Source organism: Macaca thibetana, chromosome 1 (assembly GCF_024542745.1).
Source record: "Macaca thibetana thibetana isolate TM-01 chromosome 1, ASM2454274v1, whole genome shotgun sequence".
NCBI classification, from domain to species: domain Eukaryota; kingdom Metazoa; phylum Chordata; class Mammalia; order Primates; family Cercopithecidae; genus Macaca; species Macaca thibetana.
Window position 1 is genome coordinate 195,780,920 of NC_065578.1, and position 14,240 is coordinate 195,795,159.

At 38.5% G+C, this 14,240-nt stretch overlaps 1 protein-coding gene across 4 annotated transcripts in view; it reads right to left on the reverse strand.

Annotated features, from left to right (window-relative positions):
* The window catches only part of POU2F1 (POU class 2 homeobox 1), a 197,643-nt gene that overhangs the window by 45,661 nt on the left and 137,742 nt on the right, over positions 1-14,240 (reverse strand). For all 4 annotated transcript variants that reach the window (XM_050768314.1, XM_050768317.1, XM_050768316.1 and 1 more), the window contains 4 exons: positions 11,095-11,148; positions 9,249-9,368; positions 6,992-7,180; positions 4,772-4,898 (listed from right to left, as the gene is read on the reverse strand). In XM_050768314.1, the coding sequence (XP_050624271.1) occupies positions 4,772-4,898; positions 6,992-7,180; positions 9,249-9,368; positions 11,095-11,148 (490 nt within the window). The remainder of the gene's footprint in view (positions 1-4,771; positions 4,899-6,991; positions 7,181-9,248; positions 9,369-11,094; positions 11,149-14,240) is intronic.

Here is a 14,240-nt window from a genome sequence, read left to right on the forward strand (position 1 = left end):
TGTAAACAAATTCAAACCTTACGTTTTACCCCCAAACAAGGTCAGCTGAAAAGGCTGAAAGGGCCCATAGGGGTTTAGAACTTTTAAAAAACCAATGCTTGGCCAGGCGCCATGGCTCACGCCTGTAATCCCAGCACTTTTGGAGGCTGAGGCAGGTGGATCATGAGGTCAGGGGATGGAGACCATCCTGGCTAACACAGTGAAACCCCGTCTCTACTAAAAATACAAAAAAATTAGTCAGGTGTGGTGGCGGGCGCCTGTAGTCCCAGCTACTTGGGAGGCTGAGGCAGGAGAATCCTTCTAACCCTGGAGGCAGAGGTTGTGGTGAACCGAGATCACGCCACTGCACTCCAGCCTGGGCGACACAGCGAGACTCTGTCTCAAAAACAAAAAACAAAAAACAAGAAACAATGCTTGCCACCTTCCCTTACCTAAACAACAAAAACCCAAACAAAACTCAAATGAACAGTTTTCTAACCAAGAACATTTCTTTGATTATTTTCATAATTAGTTGTGAGAGTAGATAGGGCAGAATAAGATCACCAATAAATTACGACTCAAGTTCAGTAGTCTGTCAGTAAGAATTTTCCCATGAAAAACAGTTGAGGAAAAGGCTTAGATGTCCCTTGCTTGAAATTAAATTCTAGACAGTTACAGTTATATAATCATAGCAATTATCTGTGCTATTTTCCCAGTCTTATAAAAGTCTGGAAGTTGGGGGAGGGTTTAAAAACATATATATACCTTTGCAAATACCAAAAAATCAGAATGAACAGTCATTCATTATTTCTACTATCTTAATTTGAGACAAATAAAATTGAAATAAAATGAGGTCCCAGATTTGAAAAGGGAAAGACAATGCTCTTGGCTTTGCTGCAAGTGAATGAAGGCAATCTCATTCCATCTTAACAAATCTAACAAATCTAATAAACACACTTAGCATTGCCCTTCCTAAGTCTTTCTCATCTAGGTCACTTTCTCCTTCCCTCTTGGAATTTTCTTCCATTGCGACTACCACTCTCCACCAGTTTTTGACTTCTGAAAATGCAGTATCTTTTGAATCTACTTAATCCTTTATACCTAAAAGGTTGGTTTCACCAAGGCTCTTCTAATACTACATATATTATATTTCCTCTGAACCTATCAACCCTCGTAGTTTCCTAAAAACCCAGACATTATACCTAGATACCTCTTTCCTATCATTAATCAAATATAACTGGCCACCAGGTCCTGTCCCCTCTACCTTCTTATTTACCAGTTTTTCCTACCCAAGTTTCAACACGAACTTTATTAAATACAAACTTGGAAATGCCACTTTTCTGATTAAATCTGTGGTTTAGCAGAGTTTACAGAAGACTTTCGTACTGGAAGATATTGGGCCATTCACATTAGACTCCTCAAAGTGAGTCCAGATACAGTAGCTCATGCCTAGAAACTCAGCACTTTGGGAGGCTGATGCACGAGGATTGCTTGAACCCAGGAGTTCAAGATCAGTCTGGGCAACCGCAGCAAGACATGTCTCTACAAAAAAAATTTTTTTTTTTTTTTTAAATTAGCTAGGTGAGAGAGTACACACTAGTCCCAGCTGCTTTGAAGGTTAAGGTAGGAGGATTGATTGATCCCAAGAGGCTGGGACTGCAGTGAGCCATGATTGTGGACTGCACTCCAGCCTGGTTGACAGAGCAAGACTGTCTCAAAAAAAAAATTGTCAAAATTAGCTGGGTGTGGTGGCGCATGCCTGTAATCCCAGCTACTTGGGAGGCTGAGGGAGAACTGCTTGAATCCGGGAGGCAGAGGTTGCAGTGAACCAAGATCATGCCATTGAACTCCATCTCAAAAACAAACAAACAAACAAACCAAATAAAGCAAGAACGAGGAGCCTGTGAATCAATTTCCTATTTATTCCATCTCAAAAAAAAAAAAAAAAAAAAAAAAAAGTGGTGGCTCATGCCTGTAATCCTGGCACTCTGGGAGGCTGAGGTGAGCAGATCATCTGAGGTCAGGAGTTTGAGACCAGCCTGGCCAACATGGTGAAACCCCATCTCTACTAAAAACCAAAACTTAGCCTGGGATAGTGGCAGGCGCGTATAATCCTAGCTATTCAGGAGGCCGAGACAGGAGACTCGCTTGAACCCAGGAGGTGGATGTTGCAGTGAGCTGAAATTGCACTGCTGCACTCCAGCCTGGGCAACGAGTGAAACTATGTCTCAAAAAAAAAAAAAAAAAAAAAAAAAATTAGCTGGGCATGTGGCGCATGTAATCCCAGCTACTTGGGAGGCTGAGGCAGGAGAATTGCTTGAACCCAGGAGGCGGAGGTTGCGGTGAGCTGAGATCGCGCCATTGCACTCCAGCCTGGGCAACAAGAGTGAAACTCCGTCTCTTAAAATCCCAAAAAACAAAAAACAAAACTAAAAAAATAACAGATGCTGGCAAGGTTGTGGAGAAAAGGGAATGCTTATACACTGCTGGTGGGAATGTAAATTAGTTAAGCCATTGTGGAAAGCAGTTTGGTGATTTCTCAAATAACTTAGAATTGCCATTTGATAGAGCAATCCCATTATTGGATATATACCCAAAGTAATATAAATTTTTCTGCCATAAAGACACATACCCGTGCGTATATTCATTGCAGCACTATTCACAATAGCAAAGACATGGAATCAACCTAAATATCCATCAACACTAGACTGGATTTAAAAAAATGTGGTGCATATACACAATGGAATACTACACAGCCATAAAAACTTTGAGTACCTGCGGACACAAAGAAGGGAACAACAGCCACCAGGGTCTACCTGAGGGTAGAGGGTGGGAGGAGGGTGAGAACTGAAAAAACTACCTATCAGGTATTATGCTTATTACCTGGGTGATGAAAAAATCTGTACACCAAATCCCTATGACATGTAATTTATCTATGTAACAAACCTGAGTGTAACCCTGAACCTAAAAGTTTAAAAATAAGAATAAAAATAATTGGGGGGTTGGGGTTAGGGCTCAGAAAACTTTTCTAATCCCTCAAGTGACTTTTTTTTTTTTTTGAGACGGAGTCTCGCTCTGTCGCCCAGGCTGGAGTGCAGTGGCCAGATCTCAGCTCACTGCAAGCTCCGCCTCCCGGGTTCCCGCCATTCTCCTGCCTCAGCCTCCCGAGTAGCTGGGACCACAGGCGCCGCCACCTCGCCCGGCTAATTTTTTGTGTTTTTAGTAGAGACGGGGTTTCGCCGTGTTAGCCAGGATGGTCTCGATCTCCTGACCTTGTGATCCGCCCGTCTCGGCCTCCCAAAGTGCTGGGATTACAGGCTTGAGCCACCGCGCCCGGCCGACTTTTTTTTTTTTTTTGAGACGGAGTCTCTCTCTGTTGCCCAGGCTGGAGTACAGTGGTTCGATCTTGGCTCACTGCAAGCTTCGCCTCCTGGGTTCATGCCATTCTCCTGCCTCAGTCTCCTGAGTAGCTGGGACTACAGGCACCTGCCACCACGCCCGGCTAATTTTTTTGTATTTTTAGTAGAGATGGGGCTTCATCGTGTTAGCCAGGATGGTCTCAATCTCCTGACCTCATGATCTGCCTGTCTTGGCCTCACAAAGTGCTAGGATTACAGGTGTGAGCTACCACGCCTGGCCACCAAGTGACTCTTAAATATATCAATCTTAGGAAGCACTAAGCTATAGGATTTAAGGTCAAACTCCTGGAAACTTATCTAAGGTTCTTTAATGATCTGGTCTCTGCTAATCTTTCTGAGCTCAAATTTCACTATTACCTGTATATGCAAACTTCTTCTGCCATTGTAAGGCACTACTTATAGTTCTCTAACACAGCTTATTGATTTTTCCCCCATGTTTCTAAGCTTTGCAAATGCTGTTCATTTTCCAAGACTGACATTCTCCCTTTTGTAAGCCTATGAATGCATTTTCCCAAATTCACTGTGAAGACTTATCTGAGCACAAAGTTACAGGGGTCTCTTTGCTTGGTTCCCATAGCATTCTGTGCATATCAAGTCTAACACAATTTAGGTCTGTTTCCCTGTCACCAAATTGTGAACTCTCTGCAAGTAAACACTGAATTACTCATCTTTGAACCCTGAACATATGCTAGAATAATTATTTCATGACAAAAGACTTTGGAATGAATAAGAAGAAAAAAGGCAAAAAAAAAAAAAACCCACTTAGAAATAATAAAGAATCAGTAGTGATGCACTAATGTTCCTTGGGTTGAAGCCTTGATACTCTCAACACTCTCCACCCTGATTACATTAACCGACCTTACACACGATTGGTTGTTTGATATATTAATTATATAATATTTACCACTCAAAGGACTCAAAGATGTTTTTTATAACTCACAAAATTTGTAGTTTCTATTATAAGCCTTTCCTCCTTAAATTAAAAAACAATGGTTAGAAGCACATACTTTCAATACTCAGTCTATATTCTTTGAATACACTTCCATGAAAAACAATTAAAACACTAGCAGCAACTTATCCAATTTATGTTTGGCATGTTGAATAATTTCACTTAGACTTTTGGCCAAACTCTTGGTTCTTCCTTAGTGATTAAGCAGATGAATGGCAGTTCAGGACAACCTTCAATAATGTGGTATTTATGACCAAAAAATATATATATATATTTTTCTTAAACAAAAGTTTATAATCAACCAAAATTTAATAAAAAACATTGTTCTAATAGTTTCAGGGCCAAAATGACAGTAGTTCATGCATGTGTAACATTCAGTGAACAGCCTTGGTATATCACTAATTAGCTCTGAGGAGGAGCTCACCCTGCTGGCCCTGGGGCGTCTGTGAGATGATAAACTGCGCTGGCTGCAAATTGGTGGTTGGATGCACCAACACAAACTGTTGCAGGTTGAGATTCTGCTGTTGAAGCTGTTGCAGTTGTTGAAGATCCTGAAAAATTGGAATTAAAACATGGATTGGAGATTCTGAAATAAAAGTTCACTTAATTATAAGGCTTCCAGCTGATGATTTCTGTCACCTCCAAATAAAGAAAAGTAAATACTTGGCATGCTTTCATATTCCAAACAGGGTATGCTGTGTGTGTGCTTGACAAAGCATGTGAAGCAACCTGGAGCCTCTGCAACTTACTTACTATTTTTGTGGACTGACATATATTGTTATGATAAGCCTAATTTTCTTTTTTTTTTTTTTTTTTTTTTTTTTTTTGAGACGGAGTCTTGCTCTGTCGCCCGGGCTGGAGTGCAGTGGCGCGATCTCAGCTCACTGCAAGCTCCGCCTCCCGGGTTTACGCCATTCTCCTGCCTCAGCCTCCCGAATAGCTGGGACCACAGGCGCCCGCCACCTCGCCCGGCTAGTTTTTTGTATTTTTTAGTAGAGACGGGGTTTCACCGTGTTCGCCAGGATGGTCTCGATCTCCTGACCTCGTGATCCGCCCGTCTCGGCCTCCCAAAGTGCTGGGATTACAGGCTTGAGCCACCGCGCCCGACCCCTGAGATAAGCCTAATTTTCAAAGGTTCTTTAAAATTCCCTCAGAACAAATATACTTCTGTTTTTTATCACATAAAGACTAGTTTTAAAAATCAAGTGAGAAAATAGTTTTTAAATATTTGATATTCTCTTAAATAAAAATTAATCACATTATATCTGAATTTCCATCAATAAAGGGCCTATAATGACTTATGACATTTGACAACAGCTTATCTAACTTAACTGAAAAAATCAGTATTCAATTTTTTTGCCCTTTTCCACATGTTCTAAAGTATTCAATTTTTTAAAACAAAAAATAGCTATCCATATAAAAATTTGATCCCTAACAACAATAGCACCTTACATTGGCCTACTATTTTATAATTTTCAAAGTGTTTCATGTACGTTATCTTATTTAGACTAATGTTCATATAAGGTCTCACAGCTGGCACTAAAAACATTTATCTGGTGATGAGAAAGTGGCCAAAATCAAAACATTATCTTGATAAAGACTATATAAAGACTAGTCTGATATCTCTACTCTTATAGTTAGTTCTTTTTAAATGGTTAGTCAAACTCTTGCTACAAGTTAAGTCCATTTCTGAGTCTTTTCTGACAGGCATAAAGACAGCTGTCTAACAATTAGACCCATAACTCTTCATATATTTTACTGATACAACTACTCATACCTTTTTCCTCTTCCTGAGATAAAAGATTTTATTTATTTTCCTCCTTGGTACTATTGTGTATGCTTCTTAAATAAATTTTTTTTTTTTTGAGATGGAGTCTCACTCTGTCACCCAGGCTGGAGCGTAGTGGCGCGATCTCGGCTCACTGCAAGCTCCGCCTCCTGGGTTCACGCCATTCTCCTGCCTCAGCCTCCTGAGTAGCTGGAACTACAGGTGCCTGCCTCCACGCCCGGCTAGTTTTTTATATTTTTAGTAGAGACGGGGTTTCATTGTGTTAGCCACGATGGTCTTGATCTCCTGACCTCGAGATCTGCCGGCCTCAGCCTCCCAAAGTGCTGGGATTACAGGTGTGAGGCACCATGTCCAGCGCTTCTTAAATAAATTTTTATTATCTCTAGATACTTTGCCCTAAAATGTGAAAACTGAAACCAAACAACATTCTAATGCAATCATGTTCTCCACAATGTTAATCACTCCATAGCAGAGATTACTCACTGTTTCTCTCATACATGGGTGGCAACATTCACCGCAGAGCACATGAAAAAAATTCATGTCTGCTGTAATTAGCTAATTAAAATAAATACAGTAATCCCCTGCTTCAAAAATATGCCAGCTAATTATTCAAGAATTGTCAATATAAATAGTTATTCAAATAATCAGCTATATGTTTATAATATCAACTACAATAAGCAAACAAACATTATTTCTAATTCAGTGGTAAGGAAGGGTACCACTTACCTCACTGATCCAGAGCTCCTCAGGCAGTTAAGGCCCCACACTAACAATCAAAAAGTTAATTTAACATTAAATAAAACCTGCCACTTTATTCCTCACTTGCTGCTCCCGCTATTGGAGTTCCTTACTCACCTGTGCGATCTGTATGGGCTGAGACAGGGGGATCTGCGTCATGGGCGTGGCAGCAGAGGCGGAGATGGTGGCCCCAGCAGCACTGTGCTGCTGGCTGGCGGAGTGCTGCTGCACTGCAGCGGCCAGCAGCTGTGCCTGTGCCTGTGCCTGCTGGAGTAGTAACTGTTGCTGGGCAGGCGTCAAAGTAAGCTAAACAAAATCAGAACACATAATGGGAAAGTGTTGAAGGAGAAAGTCTCCCAATGCGAGTCAACTGCTTTGTAATAGGTAACTCAAATGATATTAGTCCCCAGTGACCCCACTTCACATGCTTAGCAGACAGCTAAAATGTTCATCAGTGATCAAACTACCATTACTAGCAGAACATTTAAATTAAAATGGTGGTCCCCACTCTGGACTTAATCATTCAAGCTAGTCCAGGGCCCTAGGGTTTGGTCAAGAAAGTAATTAACTAGTAAGCAAGAAAAAAAAAAAAAAAGAATCACCGCTGACAGGATATGAAAAGAAATTTACACCCAACCCAACAGCAAGTGATTAGTCAGATGAATGAGGAACAAGGATGCTGGATATAACCAAGGAAAGAACTGATAAGGCCCAGCTGCTTCCTATTAGCATGAATCCCTGCCATATTCCATCATTTCCATTAAGTCCAAAGATATGACTAAAGAATATGAGCTCCATTTGTTTCTTTTACAAGTCTCCCTACAGGCCCCTCCCTAATACAATCTTTTCTGTTATTGAAAGCATTGAGTCTCTGCAACTTTACATCTCCTTCCCAACACATTATCTCTATGAAACAGGTGGTGATAGCTGTTCTCTTTACATGCAAATGAACCCGAATGCCCAGGTTTAATAGAAGCTCCAGCCACAGGAACTTAGAATCCCAACTCCCTCTTACTATTGTAGACACTAGTCACCAAAACAAGACCCAAATAGTAAAGTAGGAAATGTATTTACAGCATATTTAAACTTGCTTTCATAATGCAACTTATTTCAAACACACTTAAATCATAGTAAGTGTGTTCTACTTTTCTTTTGGTGACATGTTCTGATTGATCAAATAAGATGGAACCATAATTTTCTGAAGTATATGTACAGTCACTTAGTGCCACAACCTCCTCTAAAAGAATTCAAACACAATTTGTGCATTAGAAACATAAGGCTCAAAACCAAACCATTCAAAAACTCAAAACCCTTTAAGAGATATGTGTATATATAAAGTATAGATATATCTTTAATTTTTATATAACATATATACATACATACATCTCTACTGATGGGATTTTTGTAAACAATTTTGCAACAGTTCTTAAAACAGTTGTCCACTGACAAAATACACAACTGGAAAAAAAAAAAAAAAAAAAAGAAACAGAAAAAAAAAAAAACCCAGAAAATTCTTGGGAGTTAATGCGATGTGAATTGAATAATAACTATTCCTTACTATTGCCCTAAACCAATCCCCACAAAGATAATTTAATACACAAATTTTCAACATTGGAAAAATATTTTGAATGGTGCCTTAGAGAAAAGACAGCTGAAAACTTAAAAGCTTAATATAGTCACACAGGTCAATTTATTAACAATAAAAAATAAATGACAGACCTCAGCCTTTTGGCTAAGATCAAGAATAAAAATAAACAACATTTGTTGAATGCTACATGCAAAGCACTGTTCTATAAGCTTTATAGTATTATCTCCAATCTTCACAACATAATGTAAGATGGGTATTATTAGTATCTCCATTTAACGGAAGGAAAACTGAGGTAGAGGAAAATGAAGTAATTAGGCACACGGTAAGTTGCAGAGTTAGGATATGAAGCCACATGTTTTATTTTAGACCATTACACAGTAACTTAAAGAAAAAAGTTTTTCTTTTGCAGGTACTAATCCATTCTTTAACTTCTACCCTGCAGTGATGTCTTAACGCCAAATGGACAACTGCCATTTTCAGTGTAATGATCTCAACTATATGATAATTACTCCATTGCAAGATGAAGCAACACCTGAAACGCGGGTTTAATAAAGTTGTAATTTATCCAGAGCATCCACAATTCTAACAAGAGATATCCTGAAAACTTATGACAAAGATAATTCCTTTTTCAGAGCTACGTACAGTGTAGGAAGTTCCTTAAAGACACGATAGTGCCAGGCATAGCCATGTTACTGCCAGCTATGGTGAAAAATTCTAATCAGATATTGGCCAATGGCAGTTCTGACACAGAAAAAGTTTATTATAATTCTCTCAGTGAACACTTACCCCAGTTATCTGTCCTCCAGCTAGCATAAGCTGGGTCTGGGGAATGGCTGCCTGCACTGAAGGCTGCTGGGAAGGCTGGCTTGGCTGCTGTGAATCCCCCGAGTCTTCATTAGATTTAGACTGAGGTGGAGTGGGGTAGGAAATAAAAGATTGCAAACAGTTGATTAAAAGAAATGTACTTAAAACCCCATCTTTTAGGAATTCTTTAAACCATGGACTTACTCAGTCATGAGTTCTGGTTTACCTCCTTTCTTTTCTTTGTATCTTCCTAGTTTCACATACTAAGTTTTTAGACTTTTTAATTTCAATGCCAGCAAAGCTGCTACTATAATTTTTAAAAATAAATAGTCATCCCCCACCAATTTATAGATTATTTTTCATAGCCCCCAGTTCCTCAACTCTAGAAATAGGGGGTAAAGGGAAGAACACATTTTCAATTCACCTCTACATTAGACCTTCCATACCAATATTTTAACACACCTGGTGGTCAGTCTGAAACTTCTCCATATACCACCTCAGAGAATGATCGCTTGATCCACAGAACTTTCCACCTAATATTTTACAGAACGGTAAATCTAGCAACTCCCATCAACTAACACACAAGCTCAGAGAGAAAATGCTGCAGTCAAGAGAGAGGGGCACGAAGAGAAAATTTTATGGTAATTAAAACTGGTTATGCAAAGCATTAAAATTCTGCATAGATTTGCATATTTCCCACCACCTGTTTTAGGGACTGCAGCAAGGCTAATTAACATAAATGCTCTGATTAATTCTGCCAGTCATTGAGAGATAATTACAGTGCAGGACTGTAAACATTCTGCACTGGAGATACAGCCTGTTTGCCAACATCTCTCTAAGGGATGAAAGTTTACCATGGCAACCAAGGCAATTTTCCGCCTCCTCTCCCTCAGAAAGTAAGGTCATATTATCTCTTTTTCTTTTCTCTCCTTGTTCCCACGTGTTACTAGGTCCATATTCAACTGGGTTTCGTGAAATGCTCAACCCAAGGTCTTTAGTCATTAGCAACACTGAAATCAATCTTCCATAATACTGTCTTTCTCTCTTGACTGCTAGTTACCTAAACACTATAATGAAAGGAACCAGCAGGTTGATAGAAATGTTAGAGAGCACTGCCTAACACTTGAACTTTGTATGTTTTGCCATATGGTTCAAAGAAGGAAAGTGGCCAGATTTGTTTTAACATTTTGACTGTCTGTCCACCAATATCTATGAACAGGTTTAATTACAATTATTAGAAACCTAATATTTTAGGGTGGAGAGGAACCCTGGCAATCTTATAAATGTCCCCACTTAAGTACAGATGAGAAAAACTGAACCCAAGGAGGTTATGTGACTTGCCAAAGGTCAGACAGCTAGTCAGTGGCAGAATGAGAATGCAAACCTGGTCAAACTGTTTTTGTGAACACTTTTGTGAACAGTCCAGTGTTCTTTCCTCTGCCCTATAAGGTGTCCCTAAGACATCAAAAATGATAAATAACAAGCCTTTTGGAAACAAACTGGCATTTAAGAGAACTTTCAGGCTGTGTGTTTAGGTATGTGTTATAGCAGTATAACTTAGAAACATTTTTACTGAACTTACACATAAAACTTGGAAAGCAGACTTTTCCTGTCCATCTCTCGTTCATGCACAGTAGCAGAATATAAAATTGATTTTCATTAATGGTAATAATTATCATTATTTGAATCTTCACGAGATTCACTAATTTGAAAAAGGTAATACTTCTAAGCATTTTCTATCATAAAATATATGCTCACTATAGAAAATTAGAAAAATTTAAGAAAAAATAAATAAAAGATTGATCCATAATCCCAGGTCCCAGTTTACCTGTACATTTAAAGACTGAGCAGCAGCCTGTAAACTTGTTCCAGCGAGTTGGACCTATAAGTAATCAGGGGAAATTCTAGTTTAATACTGTTGACATTCATCACAAGGGGTTGTCATCACTAAATATTTTAAGTCTACTATGTGTCACCGAGCTAGAACTGAGAAGACAAAGAGGTCTGTCTTACTGAGTTAAAACTTTATGAACAAGCTAAGTCCCTTCTCAACCCACACTACCCCACTGCCACCGGTCCCACAGAAAAATGCTGTTAATCTTTTTTTGAAGACGTTTTCCCACACTAAATGAACACTATCAGCCATGCCACACTTGTATTGAATGTTCCTTATATAACATTCTGTTTGTATTCATAGAATGCTTAGATTCTAAAAATTTAATTAATCTTCCACATTGTGTTAAAGAACATATAATAAGCTATCTATATACATTATTTATTATTAGAAACAATCAGAACCATCTACTTATTTTAATTTCAAATGTCCCATGTATACACCAGAGTAGAAATATATTTACACACCCACACAGCCCAGTCCTTAAAACATTTATAATCATAACTTAAAACTCTTAGCCGAAATAAGAAATCTATCCTATAAACCACACATAAATGTCTGTCAAAACATTTCATACATTCAGGAAGTTCAAATCATGGTTATGTGAAAATAAGGATACACATGGAATTAGAAAACCATCATTTGGCAACTATGATAAGAACTATGATTTAGGCAGAGTCATCAATGGATAACTGATGGGTGAGAAATCTGAGGAGTAACAGGATATTTACATATTCTCAACTATGTCTCCAATGATACTTAATACTTACAAAGGGTAAAATAGTGTCTTTTCATTGGAGAAACCTGGCAAATAATCAAGTGAGCACAAACAAGAGTCATCAGGAAGGAGACACATGCCTTCTGCTATGATGCACTGAGAGGAATACAGCATTGCTTATGCTGCATTCCTAACAAAAGTATAGAATCTGAATCTAATCACGATGAAAATCAGACAAACCCAAACTGAGAAACACTACAAAATAACTGGTGTATACTGCTGTCCTGAAACAAAGAAAGACTGAGAAGGGAGAAAGAGAATATAAACTAGGCTAGAATAAATGGAAAACTAAACTAGAATGGTGGCAGTGGGAATAAAAAGTAGGAAACATGCAAGTCTTTGCAATGTACTACATAAGGATCCTGCCTGGATTTAGATGAAAAGAAGAGAGTCATACATTATTCCAGGGTTCAAATCTGGGCAAATGGAAAATGTTAGTACCACTAACAGGGACAGAGAAGATAATGAGTTTCATTTTGTATATACCACATAGCATCAAGATGTCCTGAGATTAAATATAAATGTTGGTATGGAGCTCAGTAAAGAGTTAAGAGCTAAAATGCATTGACTACTATGTCCTTTATTTGAAACTGCTAGTCCTGTTAGTAGATGAGAACCCTCGAACACAAAAACAAAAAAACCCAAATCTGAAGACATATGTAGAACAAATTTAAAATACAGTGTAATCAGGAGAGGCCTACCTGAAGAGATAATATGTTTAAGGCCTAAAGGCTAAGAAGTCAAAGAGCCCAAGGAAAGAGCTTCAGGTACAAAGATTTGAAGAAGATAAAAATTTTATGTGGTTTTTACTTATTATGTTTCAGGGTAAAAGTTTGTTGAGGAACGGGATATTTATACAGTCTTTAAAGTACTGCCTCACAGAGTATTACCTACCAGGAGGCAAAAAAACGTATTTACAGTGGACAAATCTGATCAACACTACCTTAATAAAATAATCAAACTTAATATCACAATAATGGGACAAAGCAATATGATATGGCTTCTGAATGCACCGAGAGGGACTCAGCATCATTTCTCTTGTATTCCTTTCAAAAATGCGTAACTTGAATTCAGCCATTGAGGGAACAATCAAACACATTCAAGTTAAAGGGGCATTCTATAAAACAGCTGGCCTCTATTCTTCAAAAATGCCAATATCATGAAAGACAAAGACATGCTGAGGAATTGTTCTGGATTAAAGAGACTTAACAGACATGACAGCTAAATGCAAAGTATGGACTGGATTGTGGGCAGGAAGTATATAAATATGGGCCAATATTGGAAAATGATATCGCATCAATGTTAAGTTTCTGGAATTTGAAATTTGCACTGTAGTTTTGTAAGAGAATGCTGTTTTTATGAAAAACATGCTGAAGTATTTAGAAGTAAATGGTTACAATGTCTGCAACTTTCAAAGGACTTAGCAAAAAAAATTTTTTTTGGCTCGGTGCCATGGTATACGCCTATAATCATAGTTGTATAGGAGGCAGGAAGATCACTTGAGCTCAGGAGTTGGAGATCAACCTGGGCAACATAATAAGACCTCATCTCAAAAAAAAATTTGTGTACATACATACATATACACATATGGTATAAAGCAAATACGGTAAAATAGTAACAACTGGTGATTCTAGGGGAAGGGCTTTCAGATGAACACTGTTCTATTGTTGTAACTCTTATAGATTTGAAAGCTTTTTAAAAATAGGAAGTTAAAAATAAAGAGAGAGCATTCCTTTACCAACTCCATTTAGCTAGTTTCTAACACCCTTCAAGACTCAGCTCAAAAATCACCCTGAGAGAAATGTCTTAGACTGTACAGGTTAAGCTAATCATTTCTTCCTCAGTAGTCTCATACTTGACCATTTAGTCATCTATGAATTTATTCAACAAATAATTACTGAACACCTGTTAATGCTGGGACACAGGTAAACAACAAAAGGTTTCCATTTTTATGGAACTTATAGTCAATGGGGCAACAGACCTAAAACCATCTATTTTGTGTATGTATATTATAATTATGGTAAGGAAAGGTTCAAGGTGCTAATTCTCTCAAAAAGGGAGCTGGAAATAGAAGGCAAGTGTCACACTGTTAATTATGTATCTAATCAGATGCAAGGACTTGTGTCTTGATGGGAGATTTAATGGTGTCGCAATTTCAAGTAAAATTCTTTGGTTTGCAGTCCTGTGGTCTGGGTGGTATTGAAGGGTCTATGACTTTGGTAATCAGTGGCCAGATCTAGAGGTCTCAGAGCTGGTACAGGGAGAGTTGCAATCATCTCGGAATTTGGACCCAGTGGGGAGA